The sequence below is a fragment of the Heloderma suspectum genome, chromosome 4 (genome assembly GCF_057233095.1).
Source record: "Heloderma suspectum isolate Gila_16-S chromosome 4, 16-S_ref, whole genome shotgun sequence".
Taxonomy (NCBI): domain Eukaryota; kingdom Metazoa; phylum Chordata; class Lepidosauria; order Squamata; family Helodermatidae; genus Heloderma; species Heloderma suspectum.
In genome coordinates this window covers 161,735,637-161,762,687 of record NC_139461.1, presented here as the reverse complement: position 1 = coordinate 161,762,687, position 27,051 = coordinate 161,735,637, and the positions used below count along the sequence as shown (strand labels likewise).

The window sequence follows — 27,051 nt, the reverse complement described above, 5'->3', positions numbered from 1 at the left end:
CACTTGAGGCTTCTGTATTGGTGCTGCGCGGGTTGAGGCCCCAAGCCCATCTTACGGGCAGTTGTCTTCGCTTTCTGGAGAGTCCCATCTGCACATCTGTTTTCAAGTTAAAAAACCCTGCACTGTCAAAGGGCAAATCCTCTATTCAGGACCTGTCTTCAGGAGTCAAGCCCGCAGACCTTAGCCAAGCATGCCTCCTGAGGGTGATGGTGCCAACCATCGACTTGGCATTACAGTCCCGCCTCATGCTGAGAAATATTAATTTGCTGTCTCGACAGCTTGGCAGCCTCAGTATAGAAGGCCCTAGCGAGGTTCTTTTGGTCCTCTGGAAGGTAGGCACAAAGGGAGTCCATTTTTTTCCCACAGGATTAGCTGGTATCTGGCCATCATGGCCTGATAATTGGCCACACGGAGCAGAGGAATACATTCTCCTGCCCAAAAGATCCAGCCTTATCCCTTCCTTGTCAACAGATGACGCATGAGGTTTCTGCAACCATCCCTGAGCTGATTCCATAATGATGGAGTTGGTGTAAATACAAGAATGCTGCGTCCTTTTCCTGCACCCTATACGGGGATTCAAGGTGCTTAGACATCGGAGCCATGGAAGATGGAGCCTTCCAGGACTGATGAACGGTCTGAAGAAAGGTCAAGAGGAAAGGTACTGCGACCAGTTTCAACGATTTGGTATGGACTGTGTCAAAGATGGGGTCCTGAATATGCTCCTCCGGCTGCTGTACTTCAATGCCCAAAGAATGGGCCATCCTGCCGATTTACTCAGTGAAGTTGGATGTGTCCTCCAAGGGAGAGGCTCCCTCCTGGGACCCCACTACCTCATCCAGAGATGGGATGGAAGGTGGGATAAAGGAATATGAAGATGAATCCGACTGGTAATCATCAGCTGATTCATGATGCGAGGCTGCTCGTGGCAAGGGGTCCGCAGGCAGGATCAGCTGTGGTTCCGACACTGGAATCGATTGAGTCGGTTTAGGTGACTCCAACTGACTCTGCAGCAATGAAGAGGAATGAGGTGGCACGGTGGAGGCACAAAGGACCCATCTCTTGTGGGAGGATGAGAAACAGTTTCTGATGCCCGCGGTAGATACCAAGGTGAAGCTGCTCCCATATACCTGGAGTGGTCAAAGAAGTAGTCCCGGAGAGTACGCCAGTCTTCAAAATGACAGGGGTGTTGTGGAGGGCAAGACCACTCTGAACCCCTGTCTCAGTCACCATCCCTCCACCATGTGGAGACCTGATCTCTCCCTATAATGGTAGTCGAAGTGTTGATCCCCATACAGGGAATGACACAGCCTGGGATGAAACCGATGCTCTTGGTCCTGAGGAGGAGATGGGATGCAGCGACGAGAGGCTTTGTGCCTCACTGGCGACTGACGATCTCTGGATGGAGAAGTCTCTTGATCCCAAAAGAGGGCTAGTGAAGGGGAAAAATCCACAATCTCACCCTCAGACACTGTCAACACCGGCTCGATGACTGGAGTGGTCGGTACCAGTGACAATACACTAATTGGTGAATCCAGCAAAGGAGGGGGTGCTGGAATCTTCAGTTTGAATGATTTTTCAGCAGCCTTCTTTTTCTTCTGTTTTTTAAGGACATTCGATCCTGACTTCGGAATCTTTGCCTTTTTAGTGATCTTTCTCACGACCAAGAGTGCTAAGGAGCGCCCCGGAGTTGGAGGATCAGCCTGTTTGACAGAAGTTGTCGGGCGAGGGGACACTGACTTAGATGAAGACACAGTTGCCCCTGCTTTGTCTTTTGCAGAAGACTCTGAAGCGTTCTTTGGATCTGTAGCCAGTAACGCTCTTCTCCACAGCTCTGTCTTAAGCCTGTCTGATCTGTTCTTTCGTGCCTGTTTAGTAAACAATTGGCACAGAGAGCAGGAATCAGGTAAATGTCCTTCACCCAAACAAAAAAGGCAGAGGGAGTGAGGGTCAGTGGGGGGCAACTTACTCCCACACTTGACACATATACGAAAATGTGCCTTTGCGGCCATAAGTGACACCGCAACTGTGGTTGATAGATGGATGAATGACGAAGGAAATTTTTTTTTTTAATGGAAGACAAGGAGAACACACGAATAACAAGGGAAAAAACCCAATGTCCTCAGCAGCAGCAGCAGAAGGAAAAACACTACAATTCTCTTTCCCACAGAGAGGATGCTCCGAACGGACTATCCACTATGGTGGTCGAAACAGAACTGAGGGAACGGGCAGGAACCTCCTGGGACATGTGCAGTGGACAGTGGAGGAGGGTTCCCATCAGAAACAGTCCTCAGCTATAGAAGCTTCCCGAATGAGACTCAGAGCAGACACAGAGCCCATATATGTGATGCACAGAGACCACGAAGAACTGTAAGATAAGTGAGACAAAATACAATGTGATGATGAAGAACACCAAATCAAACCTGAACAAAGCAGGTAGGGAAATATTGGTAGTACGGAGCATGAGCAGCTTCAAGGAACAAGTGGCCATGGGCTAAAATAGTTTCCCCATGATAGCTGACAGAACCCAGTTAAGGTTCCAATTAGGAAAATGGTATACTATGGGAGGACTAATAAGGGTAACCCTCCTCAAAAGCCTTTTCAAATGTGGATGGGTGGAAATAGGCAGCCTCCCATCACACCCAAAATGCTGCTGATCTTGCTGCTTGTTGTTTAATTGTGTTTATACTTGAAGAAAACCCAGGACTGCCTGAACTCCCTCCAGAGAAGGGACCTTCCCATTGGCTTTACACCATGCTAAAAAAAGTCTTACATGATGCTGCAGGCCCTATTTGTAGAGCTCCTTCTGGATGCCAACAGGGCTTGGAGAACCTTAGTCAGATAATCAAGTTTTGCTAACCACTGCATTTCAGCCTCTAGGCTGTCAGCTGGAAGAGCTCCAGTTGATGATGAAGTACTGCCCCTTGAAGTAGCAAGCCCTTCCTATTGGGGAGATGCCACAGTGCCTGCACAGGTAGGTTGACTAGGTCCAGAATTCAGGGTCATCTGGGTCAGTGCGGGGCAATACGAATCACTTGTGCCACAGTTGTCTTGATCTTGCAAATTACTTTTGGCAGAAGTGGAAGCCACAGAGAAGTCCCAATGACCATTGCTCTTCCAGAATGTTTGTTCCAACCACTGCCATGCGTGGAAACCTAGAGAAGAACTTGGGCACTTTTGCATTTTCTGAAGAGGCAAAGGCACCCATTCATGGTCAACTGAATCTGAGATCCATTTCCTAGACTGAGGGTTCAGAGCCCATTCAGACTCTTTGAGTGGTTGCCCGCTCAGCCAATCTGCTGTCAGTTACCCCTATGACGTGTTCCACTACTATGGATTTGATGTGGACCTCTGCCTAGGTTAGCAACTGCTTCGCCAGCTTGTTCAGAGATGAAGGCTTGATACTTCCTAGTTTATTTATATATGCCTTAGCTGTCATATTGCCTGTTCTGACTGTCACATGACAACCCTCCAGAAGAGAGAGGAAGGCTTGGAGGCCCAAAAAACCTGCTCTTGGTTCTAACCAATTTATGCTGTGGTGTCTGAGTACATCAAGGTTCCTTGGGTGACTTGGTCCTACAAGTTGACTCCTCACCCAAACAGGGAGGTATCTGTAGTGAGGATCCTCCTGAATGGCTCATCCAGAGAGGATCCCACTTTCAGTTGCCTGACTTCTGTCCACCAGAGCAATTCCTATTCAGCTGAGAGGGTATACTCACCAATAGATGTGATTGGGTTGTTATCTGGTCCCAAAAAGGCAACAGACAGTGTTGTAGTGGACTATGGGAAGGTGTGCCCAGGGCACCAGGTCCTGACATGATACCATGACTCCCAGGAGTCAAACCAACTCAATGAAGTCCATTTGCTTCGTTACTAGCAGCTTGGAGAGCAGAGTTTGGATTTTTAAGCAGCATTCCTCCATGAGGAACATCCTGTATCCCATCATATCCAGGATCATTCCCAGATCGATAATCCATTCCATAGGGAGCAGATGGCTCTTCTCCATCTTCACTAACTTATGGGTCTGTAGACAAGATACCATGGTCTGGATATCCTGCAGGCTCTAGAGGTGTGAGGGTGACCAAATGAAAACATTGTCCAAGTATGGGTGTAGCTACATCCTCTGTTTCCTGTGATGTACAACAAGAGTCACCAGACGTTTGGTGAACACTCAAGCTGAGGAAAAGCTGAAGGGCTTGGTACTGGAAGTGCCTGTTGTCATAGCCGAACCTCTACTAGTGATGGTGGGGGTCCCTGATGGGGATGTGTAGACAAGCCTCCCAGAGATCTACAGATGCCAGAAACTCTGCTCTGGATATGGCTCCCAAGATCAATCTGAGGCTCTCCATCTTGAAATGCCATCTTGGACACTCATTTGTTGAGCCATTTCAGATCCAAAATGGCTTGAATGTCCCCACTGTTCTTGGGAACCAGAAAAAAAATGGAATAACCCCAGAGTGGATGTCTGGCACAGGTACTGGCTCTATTGCCCTAATGGTTAGCAGATGCCTTTATGACGTTTCTGTGCTTCTCTGGAGTCCTGGGTCTTGGAGAGGCTATAAATTTGTCACTGGAGTAAGCTGCCAATTCTAGGGCATATCCCCTCTCTTCCCAAAGATCCAAAGTGGTTGAAAACCATATCCATGAGAAGTGCATCAGTTGCCCACTATCTGATGCTGAGTGAGGGCACCGAGGACTGGGACCCCTCTGAGGACCTAGAACAGAAAGAGGATCTAGTCATAGGTCTGTGGTCTTTCTTTGGTTTATGGGCAGACCTGCCTCTGGATTTGTGGCTTTTCTACCTTTTCCTTTGGGTTGAGGGAGAAATGGCTCTAGACCCCTCCTGGGAATCCTCTTTGTCTCTATCAGGCAGGCCCAAGCAACTTGTAGAGGCACCAGGTTTTTAATCCAGGAGGTGGCCTGTGATATCGCCCCCTCTCTGGACAGATCTGGCAAAGGGGGGCAGTGGAAATGACTCACCTCTGTGCCCTGGTGCTAGTCTGCTTTGGCAGCCATGTTCACACCCCTTTCGGTGGATCTTTCATTGCCTGCCTCTAAAGCCTCACAGTGCATGCAGGCCTCTGCACACCATGCCACTATGGCGGATGCGGCCAATGGTGGTGATCAGGAGTGCTGTGTTCACTCCCTCCCCTATGGAGAGGGGAAGGAGTTTGGAGTTGCAGATGCATGTGGTTGTTCCCTCTGGTCGCTTTGGTCTCTGTCCACTTGGCACCTGAGTGGAAGGGCCTGGTGTAGAAAACAGTCGTCGCACAGCAATAGCTGCAAGTGACCCACCCCTGGGGGCAGGGGGATAAATCCCCCAAGCCCCTGACTAGAACATGTCCAAGTGAGGGAGAGAAGTAACAGAGACAAAGAAAAACAACAAACAAAGGTAAAAAAAATGAATAAAAGGAAGCACCTAACAAGCTACAGGAGCTGGGCTTTCAAGAGCAACAGCTCAACCGACCTTGCGGCTTGTGAGACTCAGCCAGTTTGGGAGGTCAAAGCAGCTCCTCCCCTGAAGAAGCAACAGTTTGGCCTGCATGTGCCAGAGGGAGGCACTGTTTCCAAGGTAAAGGAATGCCCTCTCTGTGCATCTCTGGAGAAAGGCTATTTTATTTTCATCCCACCTGAAGATACATATGAAAGTAATGATAGGCACTTACTAATTAGGAATATATACTTGCTTTAACTTGCTTTCTGCTTCTGCAGCTTTCAAACGTTTCTTGATACAAAAGCAAAAACAAAAAGAAATTAGAGCATAAAAACAATTGACATCAATTTTAAGTAAAATTGAGGCATTTCCCCCTTCTTTAACATGTACCACTAAAAACTATCTTAGTAAACAAGAAGTCAATTCACCTCTTGGAAACAGGGGCTGCTGTTCATCTCTTTTGTTAGCGTCATGGATTTATTTAGTAGTTTGTAAATACTACTAATCACCAGGGCTGAAAGTATTAATCAATTAATGAATGCAATTAATTTCTACATTGAGAAATACAGATTAAAACAATAGGATTATATTATAGCTGGAGCCCTACAAAACAACCGCTATAAACTATCTGTGTGCCGCTTAAGGCAATGCATTCAGGATAGTTTCCCAAACGATGTCATTTCTGAGGCAAAAGAAAAGGCTTTAATTCAGTAACCTCAAAATATTCCCAACTCAAATATTTAAGCAGCTAAGTGATCTGCAGATTTAAATGTGACAGACAAGCTCTTTCAGTAAGACTAAGAAGTTTGGGGAAAATTTGTAGTGATTATTCCTAAAAGCTGCTCCTCAAACTCATGTACTTATCCAACAAAGAATCTCCCTTGCCCCTGCTCCCCCACTGTCAGCTGACTGGTTGGCAGCCAGGGCACCTGCCTGCCCATCCATGGTGGCAGCCCAGCCATCTGAGCTGCATCATGCCCACTTCCGCGTGTGTCTGGAGCAGGGCCAGCGCCACCCTGTTTAGAGGTGCGTCAGGGCGGCGTGGCACAAGATACCAGTGCAAGTTAGTTCAGTCCCACTGGTCCAGCATTCTGGTCAGTGCCACTGCTGGGCGGCCTCTGCCCCCAAGTTCTTGCCAGCCACCACTGCAGGTGGAGTAGAGTCCTGCTCCCACCAATCCTGCTGTGTGGCTCTAAACTCTGATCCAGAGCACACGGGTGGGATGAGAGACCTCATGTTACCAGGTGGGTTTCCACTAGGATGTGCTGCTGCCTCTACTCCTGTGGTCCTTGGGAGGATCTTGGCCCATGTGGAGTAGGGGTGTGTGCATTGGTTGCCCTGAACCTGTGGTCTCCTCAGGTGAGGTATTTTCCTAGGTGAGGCCAGCAATGGGGTCTTCCTCTTCTTCCAAGGTCCTGTCTAGTTCTGGCCTGGTCCTGCCAGAAAGGTGGTGGGACACGACAAGCAGTCACTGCCACCACTGGTAGTGCAGCCCAGTGACAGTGGGCCCTGCTAGGCGGGACGCCTCATGCTGGATGCCTCATGTATGGTACAGCTATGGAAGTATGGGCTTCCTTTTATTTTTCCAAAAGTCTGCACTCAAATTTTAGTTGTACACAACACAAAAAATATTCATCACTCAAAAATGCCTGTTCCAAACTGGATCTGCCAAAAAATGCCAGGATCTAGATCCTGTGATATACAAGTTTCTCCCCAGGGTGTCAATTTAGAGAACATGCTAACAAGGTTTTCAGATTATCACCACAAAGATGATCCATAGACAAAAGGTATAGAAGAGCTATACTTTAGGACAAAAGCCTTCCTCAACACTAATACAAAGAACAAGTTAGTCAAATCAACGATATGAAAAGGAACTAGCTACTAAACTCTTTGGTATTTAAAGAGTCAGAAGCCCTTTCAGCCCTTTATTCATTCTGGACAGTGAAATTCTGCAGTTTCATTGCCATAGAGTAAAAAAAGTTATGTAATGTTACAGAAGAACTGCTGCTACTTATTCAAGATAGAAGGCACACTGGGGCACATGAAACGTCAAGTTTTACCAAGCAAGAAAACATCTGAACTCCTGGCAAATGCAATATGAATATGTATTTATTAAGGCATTTCTACTCTGCTCTTTTCAGGCTGCTAAATATTAGTCATAATAGAAGGTTTATAGGGGTGAAAGATTGTGATTAGTTCATTGATTAGACAGAAGATAAGTATCAAACTCCATTGCAAAGGCCCAATAGTAAGAAAATGGACAGAACATCTATTTAAACTAAGAGCAAAAACCACGCAGTTGTCTTTTAGCGAAGAACTACTGGGTCTCTGTGGCAGATGCTTCTTCCAAGTATGAGTTAGAGAGCTGTCCCCGCTACCCAAAATCAATCTATTATATTTTCTGAATGTATTGAGTCATCTGCCAATTATATATGACTGTTTACCCTCTCAAAAAGAAGAACCAAAGTTTCAGGTCATCTACAAGAGGGTTAGCAAAACTGAGTATACAGGATTAAAAAGCCTACTACAAGAAAAATCCCAATTGTCAAAAACAGCCCTTTGGGGTCAGTGTACTACATGGCTCTTACCTGCTGAACATATCGATCTGTTGTTTTCCACATGTAGTAATACTCAATTATGCTGGTCAAGGACTTCCATGGAAGCTAAGAATGCACAAAAAAACCTGAGGTGTCAAATCTACAAGATCCTACCAACATAAGACATGAATAACTGAATTTGTGAACACAAAAAGCCAGGGCTAAAAAGTTCCCAAGCATACAGACAGCCAGGTGCCAAGAAGTTAGGTGTTGCTACATAAGGATATGAACCATTTATCGAGCCTTGTACAGGGCTTGGAACAACACCAAGAAATAATATGCTAGCTCATAAAATATTTAAACTTTCAAGTGGGAGTCTGAAATATTCTTCCCACCCTGGACAACATACTATAGAGAAACTCATCTGTAGCTCATTTAGTAGTCAATTAAATAAAAACACCTTCCTTTGTAAGGCAAGATAAAGCTTAAGCCAAAGGGCCAAAGTGAACCCAAGGCCCATATTTTAAATTGGCTCAAAGACTATAAGGTGACCAAACACAATACCTCTTATAGGATGGAGTGCTCTGGGTGATGTTGAAAATTAACACAGTAGCTCTAATCCTTCCCAGTTTAACCATAACTGGTTTGAATCATTATCAACTTTTTGCTATGCACTAGTTGAGATAATGTTGGTGCAGCTGTAAAGTTATGCTATGATAGCTTGCTTTTCACTCAGAGGCAAGATATTTTAGCACAAATGTACAGCTCTGCCAAAATTTTAATTTGGAACATTTGGGCAGTTTTCTCTCATGTTGAGTGAAACTGTGACCAAATGTTCCAAATTAAATTTAGTTTTAAAATTATATTTCAAGCTTCAGAAAATCCCTGGTAAATAGCTGATCCCAGACCAAATTATCCCAGATGTAGATGAATTTTCACAACTTGCTTGCGGTAGGCAAAACAGTTTTAGAACAGCTGAAGAACAGAGAAAATATTACTCCCTTTAAAAGCCCCACGCAAACACAATTTATCCTGAATAAAAAATTTGGCTTTAATTCTATTCCATGTCACCTTAACAGTGCAACCTGATCTCCACATTACTGACTCCATTCTATGAGCCTGAGGAGGATTACAGGGAAGGTATCCAAAGTACTCTAACTGGAGAATGCTGCCCATGTTTTTCTGGAAGAGCAAAGCCCCTTGCCTACTTACAAAATCTTGCTGAATATCAGTGAAATCTTTTCCATATTTTTCAAGGGCTTCTTCAAAGAGATTTGCCTCAGAAGCGGACCATTCCTCCATCTCATCCCTGCACAAAACAGGCCCACCCTGTGGCACAAGGGCAGAGATCGCCTTGGAAATGTCATAGGCATTTTTGTGCAAAGTATCCATGGCATGGAACTACAAAATAAAACAAACCAAAGATGAAGTGCAAACAAGCTTTCCAGTATATACACGAGAACACAACACATTTCAAAATCACATGGCTATGCAATAAATTAGGTGAGTGGTACATATCTTATGCGCTTTAATAAAAAGAATATGAAAATCTGATATGCTAGCATTCATTAATAACAAACTGAACTACTACTACCAAAGAAGGGGCATCATTGTAGTATTATCAATGGTGTTTTATTTGCACAGGAAAACCCTTCACCCTTCCATAGAATAATTCGTAATCTCCACTTCTGAGGTCTTGGAGTAGATCAGGTACAATTATTCAAATCATTTAAACATGCATGAAAATGATAAAGAATCTGATGCATTATTATCTTTGTGCTATTATGCTATAGCAGAGATACTACTTTTCACTGAAGATCCAACATTAGGATTTATTTTCTTAAATACTTACCAGTGTGATATCCCTAGAAGCTGCTGCAGCACTCATGTGTAAACTTGGTTGCCGAACAGAACTACTGCAGTCTAAAGCACGAGCAAATGTACCAACAGAGCTAAAAAGAACAAAGAAAAAGCTAACTTTCCATGAAAGAGGAAACCCACAGAAGTGAAACTTAGAAGTATCAGGTTATTAGAAAGTCTTTCTTATTCCTCTCCATCGCGTAATGATTGGGTATATATTATTCATTTCTATAATCCAAAAAGTGCTTTTGCCTGATATTATTTATTATACACATTTTCCCCACTTGAAGTAGGGTATAAAAAGGCTTCAGATTTTGATATTGTAGGAAAGTCATTATCACAAGGGGCAAATGTGTGTTTCTGTTAGGACTGTTCTACCTGTATTACAAACATTCATGCCAATCTGGCAAGTAGTGCATGCAGTAGTGCACTGGAAGGAAAGGTGGCAGTCACAAAATCTTGTTTTGGTTCAGTAGAACCCTTCTGATCATGTACTGGTGTACTTCCACTGAAAATGGAGGTAGCATACAGCCATCAGGACCAGTAGCCACTGATAGCCTTCTCCATGAATTTGTCTAATCCCCTTTTGGAAAGGAAAGGTTCCTCCTGTGCAAGCACCGAGTCATTGCTGGCTCCTAGAGGGATGCCGCTTTCTCTGGCGTTTTCATGGCAGACTGTAGCGGGGTGGTTTGCCATTGCCTTCCCCAGTTGTGACTACCTTTCCCCCAGCAAGCTGGGTACTCATTTTACCGACCTCGGAAGGATGGAAGGCTGAGTCAACCTGAGCTGGCTACCTGGGACCCAGCTTCTGCTGGGATTGAGCTCAGGTCATGGGGAGTTTCAGTTGCAATACTGCCACCTACCACTCTGCGCCACACGAGGCCCTTCAAATTGATGGCCATCACTACATCCTGCAGTAGTGAATTCTGTGATTTAACTATGTGATGTGTTCCTGTTTGTGTTAACACAAACATATCTGTACACATTGCTTCACTAATTTTAATGCAAAACAGACTGACTTCAAAATACAGATGTGGCTCTGGAAGCACGGTTGTTGACTGAATCTACATTCCCCTTTCTGTAAAGAATATAGCAGCTTCTACCAAATTCTTGGAAGCAACAGACTTTGCAGAGATGCCCCTCCTCAAATATTGAAACTGGGGTGAAAAGGTTATGGTTCTGCCTTTGGCCAAAACGCCTCAACTTGACTCATAGAATCATAGGATAGAATCATAGAATAGTAGGGTTGGAAGGGGCCTACAAGGCCATTGAGTCCAACACCCAGCTCAATGCAAGAATCCAAGTCAGAGCATCCCTGATAGATGGCTGCCCAGCTTCATCTTGAATGCCTCCAGTGTGGGAGAGCCCACCACCTCCCTAGGTAATTGGTTCCATTGTCGTATTGCTCTAACAGTCAGAACGTTCTTCCTGATGTTCAGCCGGAATCTGGCTTCCTGTAACTTGAGCCCATTATTCCGAGTCCTGCACTCTGGGATGATCGAGGAGATATCCTGGCTTTCCTCTCTGGGACAACTTTTCAAGTACTTGAAGAGCGCTATCATATCTCCCCTCAGTCTTCTCTTCTCAAGGCTAAACATGCCCAGTTCTTTCAGTCTCTCTTCATAGGACTTTGTTTCCAGTCCCCTGATCATCTTTGTTGCTCTCCTCTGAACCCTCTCGTTTGTCTGCATCCTTCTTAAAGCATAGTGCCCAGAACTGGACACAGTACTCCAGATGAGGCCTAACCAGTGCTGAGTAGAGGGGAACTAGTACTTCCCGGGATTTGGAAGCTATGCTTCTATGAATGCAGCCCAAAATAGCATTTCCCTTTTTTGCAGCCACATCATACTGTTGGCTCATATTCAGCTTGTGATCTACAACAATTCCAAGATCCTTCTCGCTTGTCGTGTTGTTGAGCCACGTATCCCCCATCTTGTAACTGTGCATTGGGTTTCTTTTTCCTAGGTGCAGAACTTGGCAATGATCCCTATTAAATGTCATGCTGTTGTTTTCTGCCCAGCACTCCAGTCTATCAAGATCACCTTGAATTTTGTTTCTGTCCTCCAAAGTATTAGCTATCCCACCCAATTTTGTGTCATCTGCAAATTTGATCAGCATTCCCTGCACCTCCTCCTCCAAGTCATTAATAAAAATGTTGAAGAGCACTGGGCCCAGGACTGAGCCCTGCGGTACCCTGCTCATTACCATTCCCCAGTTTGAGAAGGTCCCATTGATAAGCACTCTTTGAGTCTGAGTCTCTAGCCAACTGTGGATCCACCGGATCGTTGTTTCATACAGCCCACTTTGAGCTAGTTTGCTCATCAGGATATCATCGGGCACTTTGTCGAAAGCTTTGCTGAAGTTGAGGTATATTATGTCTACAGCATTCCCATGGTCTACAAGGGAGGTGACTTGATCAAAAAATGAGATCAGATTCATCTGGCAGGATTTGTTGTTGACAAATCCATGTTGGCTTCAAGTAATCACTGCACTGTTTTCAAGGTGCTTCCAGATGGATTGCTTTATAATCTGCTCTAGAATTTTCCCAGGGATTGATGTCAGACTGACTGGTCTATAGTTTCCAGGTTCCTCCTTTTTACCCTTTTTGAAGACAGGGACAACATTAGCCCTCCTCCAGTCATCTGGCACTTCACCCGTCCTCCATGATTTCTCAAAGAGAATAGACAAGTGGTTCTGAGAGTTCTTCTGCCAGTTCCTTTATTACTCTAGGATGCAGTTCATCTGGCCCTGGAGATTTGAACTCATTCAAAGTAATTAGGTGTTCCTTGACCATATGCCTATCGATCTCAAGCTGCAATCCTGCCCCTTCAGCCTGTACTTCGCCTTTGCCAGGGGGCTCAGAAACCCTCTTTTGGGAGAAGACTGAGCCAAAGTAGGAATTGAGCACCTCTGCCTTTTCTTTGTCATCTGTTATCGTTTTGCCATCCTTATTTAATAGCTGAACCACCATTTCTTTCCTCTGCCTTTTACTATGCACGTATCTCAAGAAAGCCTTTTAGTTGCTTTTAGCATCCCTCGCTAACCTCAGCTCGTTCTCAGCTTTAGCCTTCCTGACGCCACCCTGCAATTCTGTGCTACCTGCCTGTACTCTTCCTTTCTAGCTTGGCCTTCCTTCTACTTCCTACATGTGTCCTTTTTTGTTTTCAGGTCATCTCTAAGCTTTTTGTGAAGCCACATTGGCTTCTTCTGTTGTCTTCCACCTTTTCTTCTTGTTGGAATGGTTTGTAATTGTGCCTTGAGAATTTCCTTTTTAAAAAGCTCCCATCCATCTTGGACTCCTTTCCTCGTTAGTGTCGCTTGCCATGGGACCTTACTGATCATTGTTCTGAGTTTATTAAAATCAGCTTTCCTAAAATCCAGGGTACGTGTTTGACTACACTCGGCTTTTGCTTCCCTTAGAACCAAGAACTCAAGTGCAACATGGTCGCTTTCCCCCAGAGCTCCTGTAACTGCTACTTTATCCACTAAGTCATCTCTGTTGGTTAGGATCAAGTCAAGGATAGCCAATCCTCTACTTTCTGTCGGAGGAAGTTATCCGCCACACAAGTCAGGAATTTCCTGGAGGGGCCATGTTTTGCAGAATTTGTCTCCCAACAAATATTGGGGAAATTGAAGTCCCCCATTACTACTACATCATGCTTCCTTGAAACATTGGCTATTTGCTTTTCAAAAGTTTCATCCTCGTCTTCTCCTTGATTGGGTGGCCGACCACCATGTTCCTTTTATTCTTTGCTCCATTTATTTTGATCCAGATGCTCTCGATGGGGCTACCAAGCTCATCCTCCTGTATTTCTGTGCAGAGATATGTATTTTTCACATACAGTGCAACCCCACCTCCCTTTCTGTTCCTCCTGATCTTTTTGAACAAGTTGTATCCTTCAAACTTATACCTTCTAGAAGACAGAGATGAGAAGATTTATTTAGGGCACAATCCTATCGGAATAGTCGGCTACCTCCAAAGTTGGAGGCGGCCGACTATCCTATGCAGGGCAGGCAGAGCACGGAGGAGCCCCTCTCTTCCGCACTCTGCCCATCCTGCTTTAGACACGTGATTTCACTGTCTAGCCGGGGTGCTTTGGAGCGGGGGGGGGGGAGGCTGCACGGTACACAGGATTTCCCCTCCCTGCTCCCTATTCACCCGTTCCATGCTATGTTTCTGAGTGTGGAGACTGGCGAGAACTGCGCCGCCTATGAGGTGGTGGGGGAGAGGGCAGGGAGCATGGTTTCTGGCAACCGAAAAATCCTATGCCCTCTAGACACTGTCTAGTGGCCATAGGATTGCTCTCCTCGAAACTATTATGCGGAGAGTTTAATTTGTTGATGGCTATGCCAACATCCAGAAACACTTTCTAAAACATCTAACTACTGGTGCTGAATTGTCAACCCTGCATTAAGAAAACCCAACAGCAATCTTGGAAATCAGAGCAGGGAAAGACTATTGCTAGGATTTCCATTCACAGTCAGTTTGGGAACAGCAGCAAGCTGAAGCCGCAGTCAAGCACTGTTTGCAATGTATGATACCAGGCACCAGTTCATGCCTTTATACATCCCTCCATGTGCAAGTGCAAACACTACCAAATCCAATGCATGGAAACACTACAAGCCGTACTTTAAAAATTTCTGTCAATTCAGCAATGATTTACAAAATGCTTGTAATGAAGACAAGGCTTTAGGCTGCAGATTTTCCAGTGTGCACACTGCTGAACACTGGAAAATATAAGTAGCAAATCTGGAATACCTGGACAGTCTGCTCTACTAGCAAATCAAACCATTGTTAATAGCTAACTATCATTGTTAACCCCAAGACAATGTTATGTTAATAAAATTACCATAAAGGTACACCTTTTTACAGCAAGCAAGTGTAGCACTGATCATCTTGCTTGACAAAGAGCAAACATCTGATAGGTGTAATAGGTCGCAATAAACAAAATCAGCAGATGAAGAGGCAAATTAGAATACTCTTCTCCTTACCGTGCTACTACAAGGAACTGGTCTATTTGTTTGTCTATTAGTGGATTAAATGCTGCCCAGATTTTTGTTTCAAGTTTTGATTGATCTCTGCCATCATCCTCACCTAAAAAATCAAGTAAAAAGGGTCTTACTAAGGCATCTCGTACAAAACAAAACTTAAAACACTGATTTGGGGCTCTCTTCCCACCTTGCTTGAAAAATGTATCTAGCAGTGACAAAGAGAGTCTAACTCCCACTTTGCACAGAAGGGTAAGGGACTGAAATGTCCGTATCCAACCCTATGGCAATACAGGATTATCCCATAGCAGTGGATGCTGGTGGTTATTTCAGTGGGGCAGTAAATCCACTCTGGGTTTCAGTCAGAACCAATCGGAACTCTAAAGGAGCTATCTAAGCTGCTAAACCCATTTTGGGGATAGGGTTCAGCCCTTTGGAGTTCTGACTGGTTCTGACTGAAACCCAGAGTGGATTCACTGCCCCACTGAAATAGGAGACACTAGCCCCTACTGCCCCATATTAATCAACTCTACTTGCCCAAATAACACACATAATCACATAAAAAACTATGGGTAAAGAGAACCTTCACCAGTCACAGGTCAGGTGCACTTAAGCAGAATGTGTATTCTACAACCTTTAGTTGTAGAAAATTCACACCAGGTAATTGTAATTATAACTACAATTATGTGAATGTCTAGAAATCCAGTATAAAACCACAGTATTTATATTCTAGTCTCTGCAAATAAGTTCACAGCTAGAGCATCCTGTGTCACTAATTACATGACTCTGGCCAGAACAATCCAATTGGAAGAAGAGGACAATCCCCCAGAATTCAGTCTGCTCAGCAGGCTGATTTAAAGCATAATCTTCCCATCCTTAACAGGCCGTATTATGGTTGTACTTTTGGATTTCAGCTCACTCCTGGATGCATGGGTGATATCTGTGGCCAGAGGGTTGTTGCATCCGCTTTGTTCCATTAATCAACTACAGCCTTATTAGGAGGAATGGGATTTCGGAACCTGTCTCCTGTCTCCTCCCCCTCCAGTTTATTAAAACGTAAAATCCTACAGCCCAGCTGATCTGCCTTCCAGGTCCTTCTCCAGGCCTTGCCCCTCTCCTGGCAGGGAAAAGCTCTTAGCAACATGGCTGGAGATAAGAGCAACATGGCTGGGGATACTGAGCAGTGAAAAAGCTGCTGATTGGAGATAAGAGATCTTCCCTTCTGGGGAGGAAACTGCTGAGTGATTCAGTCCTGCTTAGTTCTGAGGCTTATACTACTTACTTGTCAGTAGACAGAGGTTTGCTCTGTTTACTTATGAGCACATAGGCAGAGGCATGGCATTTGGGATGCTACTTGAAAGTGCTGCTGAGTTATTCAGTTCTGCTTACTTATGAATAGAAAAAGGTTCCCCATGCCACTGATGGCAGCAGAGAAACTATGTCCTGCTAGTGGTGGCATAAGTATGTATGCATTCGTATGCACAGACATGCACATGCTCACACACAAATGCACACACATACCCCAGCAGACACTGGATATGGCCCATGGGGCTGAAAAGGTTGTGCACCCCTGGTTTAGAATAATAAAGGAGCAGAAGTGCCACCAAATTGTAGTTAAATTCAATTTGTTGTAGCAGGGAAAAAAAGGAGTTTACTTTCATATATATGAAGCAAAATCTAAGAACTTCTTCATTGTTGCTTATGGAGATTCCTTTTAGCTTGGCCTTAGTACAGTGGGGAGCTTGTTTACAGTTATTTTACCTGCTCAAATTATCTACGAATGGGTTTTTTGTTCCTAATTCTTAGATTTCAATATTAGTCACATGATTGTATTAAATCGCTTGCTAAATATGTAGTTTTCAAGGAAACATTATTTAAAGTGAGCCAAGCAGAGCAGAGATTGAAAATATCCCCCATTGGCTGACAAGATTGTGACATCACTACTCTGTTTACTCAGGAACTACTAAGGAAGTCTGAAGCTATTGTGTTTGGGGTTTCACTCTGTTTTCTGCATTTTTGATAGCTCTGCTTTCAGCTATCTGGCATTAAGATGAGCAAGTTGAGGTCTTTTAGATGGGATGTTCCATGGCTGTGGGATGCTGCAAGGTTCCATCCTGTCCACCATGCTTTTTAACATCTACTTGAAACTGCTGGGGGAACTCATCAGAAGGTTTGGGCAGAAGTGTCATCAGAATGCAGATGAAAGTCAGCTCTACCTCTCATTACCATCTATATATCCCAGGGAGAATGTGGAACTCTTAAACCAGTGTTTGGAGGCTGTTTTGGGGTGGATGAGGCTGAACAAGCTAAGACTTAATCCAGATAAGCTGGAAGTACTGTGGGATGGGAAACCAACTATTCTGGATGGAAGTTTGCAAATGGTCTTAGATGGGGTTGTACTCCCCCTAAAAGAGCAAGTGTAAGTGGGGCTGCCTTTGAAGACAGTCTGGAAACTTCAGCTGATGCAGAATATGGCCATCTGAGTGTTTGAGGTAAAGCAGTCAAATCATACTGTGCCAGTTGCACTGGATGCCAGTGTGTTTCCAAGCCCAATTTAAATGGCTGATTTTAACCTTTAAAGCCCTAAATGGTTGGGGAAGAAACTAAAATTGCACCCTCTCTCTATTTTTATTAACCAAGAAAAAATTACGAACATTAACCTCAGGCCACACTGATACAAAAATTGTCATCATACGTAAAGAGAAGTAACCCATATGTTAGGACATGAAAAGCTATGAAACACAGATTATGGCAAGTTTTGGCACCTTTTAAGATAATGTTCTTTTTTAAAAAAAATCAGGAGTACTTGAAGTTATTTCTGGTAACCATCTTGATGGCTGCAATTTTTCTTAACCAAGTTAACTGCAAATGTGACTATGCCGTGAGTTTCTTCACCACCTGTTGATATAACAACTTATACTTTAACAAACTGGTATATCTTGTTTGGTAAATTCATTCCCAGATACATAATACAGTCCCCTAGTACTGTCATTTTGGAAGTATTTTCTAATTTCAGACATTTATCTTTATTTATATTGTTAGAATTCTGAATTGCATGTAATTTATTTTGAAGCCAGAGTGGGTGCCATATTGTGATGGCAACAGAAGTATTGTTTCAGAATGGGTTGGATGAGGTTAAGACCATCAGCACAGAGAGTTAAGAGTGGGTTTTGCCCATTTCTTTCTATCCCTTTTTATAATTGTGTTTTCCCTTAAGCCATTAGCTAATGATTCTATCAAAAAAGCAACTGGTAGAGGGGACAACAAGCATCCTTGTTTTGTTCCCCTCTGAATTTCAGTGGGCATGGAATCAAGGTGATTTGTTCTTATAACAGCTCTGTTTACCCTATATAGCTGTAACTGTGTTGTTAAATTTAGTTCCCAAGTTCATGACCTTGCATGTTTTGAGCAGGACTCAACATTCCAACTTAATAAACACTTTGGATGAGTCCAGGGATATTATTGTTATAATTTTGATAGTAATCTTTTTCACCATTATAAATAGCATTCAGTAATCTCTGAATGGGGTCTGTTATGTTTAGTTTTTTAATAAAGCCAAATTGATCAGACTGTATATAATTTGGGGGCACACTGTTTAACCTTTTAGGAAGAATACTTGTTTAAAATAGTGCATCTTGGTTTAGAAATTGGTCTGTATGAATCTAATTCTTCTAAATCTGTATCTGGTTTAGGCAGCAAAATAATGCGAGAGAACATCCAAGATCCTGACACAGGGCTATTATTGAGAATGAAGTTAAACATCTTGAGCAAGAACAGTGATAACTACTCCTCAAATCTGAAGTAATTTTAATAGATTATTCATTTGTTCAGAATTATAAATATTTCCCTTATTTTTGAGAGTATTATTTATTTTTTCCTATTTCATATAAAGTTAGGAAATAATTTTGAGCTCTTATTTACAAATCCATAAAATGTTTGGTTGGTAAATTGTAGATTCATCATTATTCTATTTATGTTTAATTGTATTGCTTTCCTATATCTCATAAGTTCATGAATTAACTCCCCCCCGCCCATCACTTATGCTGCACTTCCAGTATTTTAATCTCTTGCAATAACGGCTGCTTGCGAAATTTCCTTAATACAATGGCCCCTTAAGACTGCTTTCATTGCAGCCCGAAGAGTTGTTAATTTCATTTCTTGTGTATTATTTTCTTTAACATAGTTTATAAGGTCCTGTTATAATCTATCCCTTATATCCTACCTCTGCAATAATATAGAATCCAATCTCTAGGGGAAGGATTCCTGTTGTGGATTTCCTAGCGTTAGAAGGGCAGTTACGAATGTCTGGTCAGAAACTGTGATGGACCCTATGTCTGCATTTTTTGTTATAGGTTCTAATGTATCAGAAATGAGCACAAAATCTAACCGGGAATATGAATCGTGTTTCCCTGAGTAAAATATACAGTCATGCTCCCCCAGATGTAAGACCTCTACACATCCAGGAGCCTATGTTGCCAAAGACAGTAATGAAGTCTGAAGGCTTGACAGCTTGATCTGCCAGACCATTTAAACCCCTCCCCTGAATTAGTTTTCCTTCTTGAAATTACTCAATTTTCTGTAAGAGATCTTTCAGGAACTGTTTTTGTTTTTTATTTGGGCTGTATATAGATCCCTTTATCATGTTATAACTGCCTTGGGGGTCTTGAAGCATCCCTGTGACATTAAATGCTAGTTTTGTTTTTATAGTGCCACTAGAACTCCCCTTGCTTTTGAAGTTCCAGCGGATGCAAATATTTTCTCTATTCCTTTGTCTTCTAGCAAATTGTCTGCCGCTGCACCCTTATGGTACATTTCTTGTAATAAAATACCTGGTGTTTCTCTTTTAATGCTATCTTGAACCCTGCTCCTTTCCATTACTGATCCCATCCCCTGTACATTAAAAGCACCTTAATCCACCAGAAGAAGAAAAGAGCAACACTGTCCAAATGGTATATCGAATGCTCTGTTTGGTAGGACTCCAATTCCTCTGGAGTATCTTCCCTCTTTTGAAAAGGAGATATGAAGGCCTAAGTAACTAACAATAAACCCAGCAATAACCAATGTTCTTCCCTCCATTCTGTCACAAACCCTCCACACTGGGAAAGCCCTGACTGCAGACTCATGTCCATGAATAGTATGGGGGAAGAACTTAAAGTGGGGGGTAATTGGGTGATCATGCAAAGCTGTCCCCCTCCCATCCCTCAACAACACAAGTTCTAAGATTTGTTCATTATGTAAATAGCAATATAACTTAGCATGTCCATGAGCAGCGCCTTGATACTTCTGTTCCCCTTTATTATTGAAGTTTGAGTTTTAAGTTTAAGGTCCTGAACACTGTGTTCTTCGTGGTCCCCGTGCATCACACATATGGGCTCTGCTCCTGTGCGGAGCCTTGATTTGGGAAATTTCTAAAGCGGAGGAAATTTTGACAGGGACCCTCCCCCCGCCCCTGTCCAGTGCGCATATTCCTAGCGGGTTCCCACCTCCTCCCTCAGTTCCTTGAGACCGACATTGTGGCTTCATAACTGAGAGAAGCGTACGCTTCGGTACCCAACAGTGAACTAGAGTATGACACCGAAGTGGGAATGGTGGGCGGGTTGTGCAAATGCACAGATGACCACTCAGTTCGACACCCAGATCTGTCTACTCTTCACATGACAGCTTGGAGAATCGGGTGACTGACAATCCTGTGATTCTCCATGGGGTGCAAAGGATACTTGACATTGCGTGTAAACTATCTACGCAATGTTCCTATTCAAAGAAATGGGCTACTTTTGTGGCATTTGCTCGACAGCAGTCCTTCCATCCCAGACGATGTTCATTGCATTACATCCTGCATTTCCTTGTTTCACTTTTTGAGAGTCAAACTTTCCTCTCTTAGGGTTCACTTATCAGCTCTTTCAGCATTTCACCCACCAATTGGGTTTTTTTTCAAAAGTTGTTGAAGGGGATTAGGAATTTAGCGCCTCCACTACGTTCTACAGTACCGAGCTGGAAACCATTTGAGCCTCTCGCTACTGTTGACTTGCACTTACTTTCTTGGAAGGTGGCATTTCTGGTTGCCATAACATCGGCAGGTCGGGCTAGTGAGCTCTGTGCGCTCAGGGTCAACCAGTAATATCTTAAAATTTCATTGAGATAAAGTGGTGCTTTGACCTGACCCAGTTTTTCTTCCCAAAGTTGTTTCGGAGTTTCATTTAAATCAGGATGTTGTATTACCGGCTTTCTTTGCCACCCTGTCTACTCCTTTGGAATCGAGTTGACCTTGCACACACTTGATGTGCGTTGTGCTTTGGCCTTTTCAAGGCAAGGACTGAACAATTCCAACTGTCGCCTCATCTTGTTGTCTGTTATGGCAGTAAGGGAAGGGTCAACCTCTGTTTGTGCAGTGCCTTGCTTCCTTGATCGTCCAGACTGTCGAGCTTTCGTATGAGTTGACTGGACTCAAGCTTTCTGCCCTGCTCAGAGCTCATTCCACTCATGCTATAGCGATGTCTGTCACGTTCGACAAAGGGGTTTCTATTCTTGAGCTCTGTCATGCAGCTACATGGTTGACACTGTCCACCTTTGTCAAGCATTAGATTGGACATTCGGGCTTTTGGTCGTGCTGTTCTTTCATCGATATTGTAGTAGAACACCAACCCACCTCCATCGTGAGTAAGCTTGTTAATCGCCCATATGTGTGATGCACAGAGACCACAAAGAAGACAGGTTGCTACCTGTAACTGTAGTTCTTCGAGTGGTCATCTATGCATTCACACAACCTGCCCACTGTTCCCACTTCAGTGTCATACTCGAGTTTGGTGTTGGGTACCGAAGTGTACACTTCTCTCAGTTATGAGGCTGCAATGTCAGTCTCAAGGAACTGAGGGAGGAGGCGGGAACCTGCTAGGAATATATGCACTGGGGGGAAGGGTTCCCGCCAAAATTTCCTCAGCTTTATAAGTATCCTGAATCAAGGCTTCGTGCAGGTGCAGAGCCCATATATGTGAATGCACAGATGACCATGCGAAGAACTACAGTTACAGGTGGCAACCTGTCTTTCCCACTCATGTATCAGTTGCTAACTAGTTAAATGGAAGCTGCTGCAGCTGCTTAGGTAGTCTGGTCACTTTCTGCCATTTTCTCTTGTCACTTGCCCTAATCCAATCATTGTTATTGGCCAGTCTTCTGTTTCTTTTCCTGAGGTTTCATGGTCCACTTTGGTGGGGATTTTAGCTCCAGGGTTAAGGTGAAGATATGTTAAGAGTTGTCTTGCTTCTTGGAGGGATGTTATTACTCACATTTTCCCCTCTGTTTGTGTAAGTAGTTTAACAGGGAAGCCCATCGATAACAAATGTTAGCATTCCTCAGTTGTGTTGTACAAAATTGGAAGGCACTTCTCTTCATGAGCATTTCTCAGATTAGATTCCAAGAAAACGTGTAGTTGGAGATCTTCACAGTTTTGTTGGTCCCCTAACCATGCAGCAGTCAAAATGGCTTCTTTTACCATCTCTATTACATGATGATGTTACATCCCTCGGTTTGCTCCAGGGGGTGGCTTAGCACCGAGAGCTCTGTGAGCTCAATCAATATCAGTACAATTAATCTGCAGGTTAGGCAACACAGTTTTAAGCCAATTAACCAGGAAACTAAATGTAGCATCTCCTTTCTTCTCACTACATGCTCTAAAGCAGAGGTTTGCCCAATGGCTTCTACTTTCCAGCTGTTCAACCCACTCTTGTAGTTGTTTTTAGTTTTAATCAGTTTTGTGACTTGTTTTCATTGTCCTTTTCCAAGCTCCAATGCTTCATTTGCAGTTTGCCTAATCCTGCAAATTTTTGCAGCCATGTCAATTTTATCATTAAGCATACTGATGGTTTCAGACCATTCTTACCACTAGTGCTATATTTCTGTCAGGAACTCTGTCATTGGGTCTTGACTACTACCCATAGCTTTAGGTGTCTTTTGCCACCCCCACCACACCACCCCCATCAAAGGGCTCAAGCCTTCATCTTTGATGTAATGCTTGTTGGAGCCAAGTTTAGGCCCAAAGAAAGCTGTGAGCTGTCCTTCTTTGTTCATTTGTGAACCCTGGTGCATTCCTATTCTTGTCTTAGCATCAGTATATACTTTGAATTATAATTTTATGCTGTTTATCATTGAAATTATTTGTCAGTGAGATGGAGGTACAGCCTTATACTGCCATCTTGATTGGATGACATCACACCCCCCGGGACCAAATTACTTGAAGGACCACCTTCACCCATATCGGCCTGCTTGCACTTTTAAGATCAGTAACAGAGGCCCTTCTCACTTGCCCATCTTTGAGGGCACTTAGTACACAAGACAAGGCCTTTCCTGTAGTGGCCCCACACCTCTGGAAGGGGTTGCCATTGGGAGTCCACCACTGTAGGCTTTTAGGAAGGCCCGGAAGACCTACTTGTTTACTCTGCTCTTCCCCTATGAGCATCTCTACATCAGCCTAAACCCCCGCATTTAAAATGGGGCTTTCTGCTTCCGTTTTAAATGAAGGATCCCAACTGACTCCTTTTACACGAGCTTCCTTCCCCCCACATTCCCCAATCCTTTCCCCCCTTAGCTGAATCTTCCATATGTTTCATTATACAGCCGCTAGATGGCACTGTGGTCTAGCTCCTCTTATTGCGCATTTTCCTCTTTTCACAGAGGGAACTCAAGTGGAACTCAAACGCTGTAATTTGATAGCTCATTATCTCCAAGCATTAAAAAAAATGGAATAAAGACCATTTAGTGCGGGAGATGCCCTGGAGGTTGATGATGTCATCTAAAGGGCCTGCAAATTTCTGTGAGTAACCAATCTCAATAGCAGGAGAAAAGCTCTGTGTGAAGAAGCCCTGTGTTTTAATGATCTGTTCTGCTCTGTAGCTGCAAATATGATGTAGGTTTTTAGGAATGTTTTATTGCTGATATCTGTTGTTTTATGAATGTTTGATGCCTTACTATTGTATCAGTTTGTTATTATATTAATTTTAATGTTGTAAGCTGGCTTGGGAGGGCTTCTGCCCTGAAAGCCAGCCTAGAAATATTTTAAATAACAAACAAATATCAGCCATAACTTACCAATAGTAATAATAGGGTAGCAATAGTGGCCTACCTTCTAGAGTTGCTGTAACTATTACTGTGATAAAGAAAAGGAAAAGCACAGCACATGCCTTACACATATCCCTGGTTCTTATTTCTCCACTAACCCTTTTTTTAAAATAGAGTTTTTATTATAAACAATTAAACAAAGTACACTGTAACCACATATAGGTACAGAGAAAGTCATTCCAAGATCAGTTCAACAATGTTTCTCCAAAATTTACACTGTGTATTAGGAGTCCACTCAGAACACAGCCCACCAGAACACCTTGATGACTGGATAATTAAGCCACATAGGTATTCATGTGCCTCTCTCCTCACACCCCCTCCAACATAAAGAGCATAACTCTGGAATAATTCTAGAGGAAGCAGGCCGAATAAACACATTAAACTTATTCTGAATCATTACACACAGCAATGCCGATTTACTATAGTTGATTTGGAGCCCTGAGCACTTCCAAAAAATGGACTGTATTTCGGTAAGAGCAGGCACGGCCTTCTCAACATTCAAGAGGTATAACATTATGTCATCAGCAAAGATGATACCCAGTGTTCCTGATCCCAGAGTTTAACCCCTTCAAGTTCTAGGATCCTGCCTTATCATATGGGTCAAGCATTCTGTAACTAGAGCAAATAGGACAGGAGACAGTGGATTTACCTGTCTGGTGCCTCTATAAAGGGATATCAGAACAGAGGCCAGTCCATTAGTCTGCATTACAACCTCCAATTTCTAATAAAGCGACCTACTCCCACCTACTCTCTCTCCAAATCCCGTTATATTCTTGAATGTGTAATTCAAGGAGATCATGCCATTCAAAACGGTCAGAGGGCTTAAAGGCATCTAATGACAAAAAGGAAATGTGTGTTTTAACATGGGAGCCATGGTGTACTTGATCTAGCATTCTACGTATTGGAGTCCCCATATGTCTTTCAGGTATGAACCCATTTGATCAGAATTAACATAATCACCAGTAAACGTGTTCAAACAGCTGGTCATTATAGCTGTAAGGATTTTTGCATTTTGATTAAGGAGCGAATTGGGTGATATGATCCCCCTGCTGTGGATCTTTCCCTTGATTACGAAATAGCATCACCCTGGCCTTCCTCCGTGTATCTGGCAATTCCTGTCCTACTAGAATATCATTTAAGGTGTTTAAAATGTGGCATAATGTCACTACAAAACATTTTAAAAAATATTCCTGTGAACTCACCTATTCCCAGTGACATTCCCATTTTAAATTTCAATATAGCCTCTCTAATCTCATGATCAGAGATCAGGCAGTCTAGAGACTCTGAATAAGCTAGTGAAAAAATTTGAAGTCCTACAGGACCTAACAAGTCTCCTAACTTTTTTTTGTCTGGGTCGTGAGAGCTGTAAAGATCAGACTGAAAAGCCTGAAAAGTGTCATTAATAGGTTGCTGCTTAGTCACAAACATTCTTTGCTTGTTATGAACAGCCAGTATATCATTTCTAGCCCTTGTTTTTTTCACTGCACTGGCCAGCCGTCAATACTTTTTTCTTTTTTTTTAACCAATCTCATTAATTCCTATGGTTAAGAAAAGTTAATGGGGGTTGGATGTCATCCAAATCCAGTGCTCGGAGCTTGCTCTTTTTATAGTCAGGTCTCTGTATGTTTTGTTCTTGCCCGCCCCCTTGTATTCACTTGACAGATGCTCTACCTCTTTAGCCACCCGCTTCCTTGCCTGAGCTTTTTGCTTGATTAGAAGTAGGGATGCATGAGAATTTTGTAGCTGTTTGCAAATCAGGAGAACAAGTCCGGTTCCCAATCCTGAATGTGAGCAGGAACCCAATTCTCAGGAAATGTTCACAATTTCCCAAACTTGTGTTCAGTTTTGAAAGTGCACGTATGCAAAACCTGCGATTTCATGCTTTGCCCAATCATGAAAAAAAGAGCTGCTCACGTTCAGGAATGCAAACAAGGCGAAATGCACTTTGAGGAAGAAGTCAGAGAACCTCAACGAACTCAAACATTGAACGAACTCAACTAACAACAAACTCAAATCACTGCCCTATTGAGAAGTGATTTTTCCTGAACAAAGTAGCCCCTCAGACCTGCTTTCAGCATAGCATAAGAACATTAGAGCATAAGAAGAGCCATGCTAGATCAGACCAAGGGTCCATCTAATCCAGCATTCTGTTCACACAGTGGCCAACCAACTGTCAACTGGGAACCCCCTGAAGTCCCAGGGCAAGAATTTTCTTTTAAAAAATTCTTGATGTTTTGTCTAATCTTATCTACCACAGGTTGATGGGTAAGCAAGGAGGCATTCAATCTTATACCTGAGTACAAGTTTGTGAATCACCTAGTTTAAGCATCAAGATGATGGCAGCATGATTCAACACCATGCTTAGGCCAATATCTGCTTCTTAAGCTGCAGCAACAAGGATCGTGATATGAGAAAACATTCTATGTGAGCATATGATCAACGTCTGGGGAAGAACACTGTATAGAAAACTGACTGTGTTATTTCATTCTCTCCAGATGTCTACCACATCCTGTTCTCGTATTCTATCATATCACTAACATCCTTGCTGGTCTTGTCAAGAGGAGGACTCATGGTGCTGGTCAAGTACTGCATTCATATCACCTCCCACAGTGACCTCCCCCAAGGCAAAGGTGCTTGTCGCCTCAAGGAAGGCCTGTATATGCTTATTTGGAGTCTGGTTGAGGGCATAAAAGGAGCCAATAATGAATGCCCTACAGCCTATTGATCCGGTACCATGTTGCATCTACACAGAACACACACAACTAAACATAACACCAAACAAAAAAACAATCCCAAGCCAAGAACTCCTACCCTAGCTGACCCAGTCAGGCCTTCAGGCTGGGAGACTGTCTCCAAATATCATGAGTGGGCCTCCCTGGCTTCCTGAAAGGGCTACTAAGCAAACCACAACCACCCTCACCCCACCCATCATTATTGCTGAGAGCCCCAAAATACTTCCATGCAAGCCCACACAGTGGATTGAATAGGCCTTAAGTCTCTGATGACAGACTAAAAAAGGCCAGCGTTGTGAAGAAAAGGACTTGAGGGCTGAGATCTGGAACACAAATATGGCTGCTCTCACATAAATTATCATGTTTGCTGGTGAAATAAATCAAAAATAAA

General features: G+C 43.4%; 1 protein-coding gene across 13 annotated transcripts in view; it reads right to left on the bottom strand.

Moving 5' to 3' along the window:
* The window catches only part of MTA1 (metastasis associated 1), a 230,761-nt gene that overhangs the window by 109,527 nt on the left and 94,183 nt on the right, over positions 1 to 27,051 (bottom strand). For all 13 annotated transcript variants that reach the window (XM_084854839.1, XM_084854828.1, XM_084854830.1 and 10 more), the window contains 5 exons: positions 14,821 to 14,923; positions 9,821 to 9,920; positions 9,181 to 9,369; positions 8,020 to 8,094; positions 5,664 to 5,722 (listed from right to left, as the gene is read on the bottom strand). In XM_084854839.1, the coding sequence (XP_084710965.1) occupies positions 5,664 to 5,722; positions 8,020 to 8,094; positions 9,181 to 9,369; positions 9,821 to 9,920; positions 14,821 to 14,923 (526 nt within the window). The remainder of the gene's footprint in view (positions 1 to 5,663; positions 5,723 to 8,019; positions 8,095 to 9,180; positions 9,370 to 9,820; positions 9,921 to 14,820; positions 14,924 to 27,051) is intronic.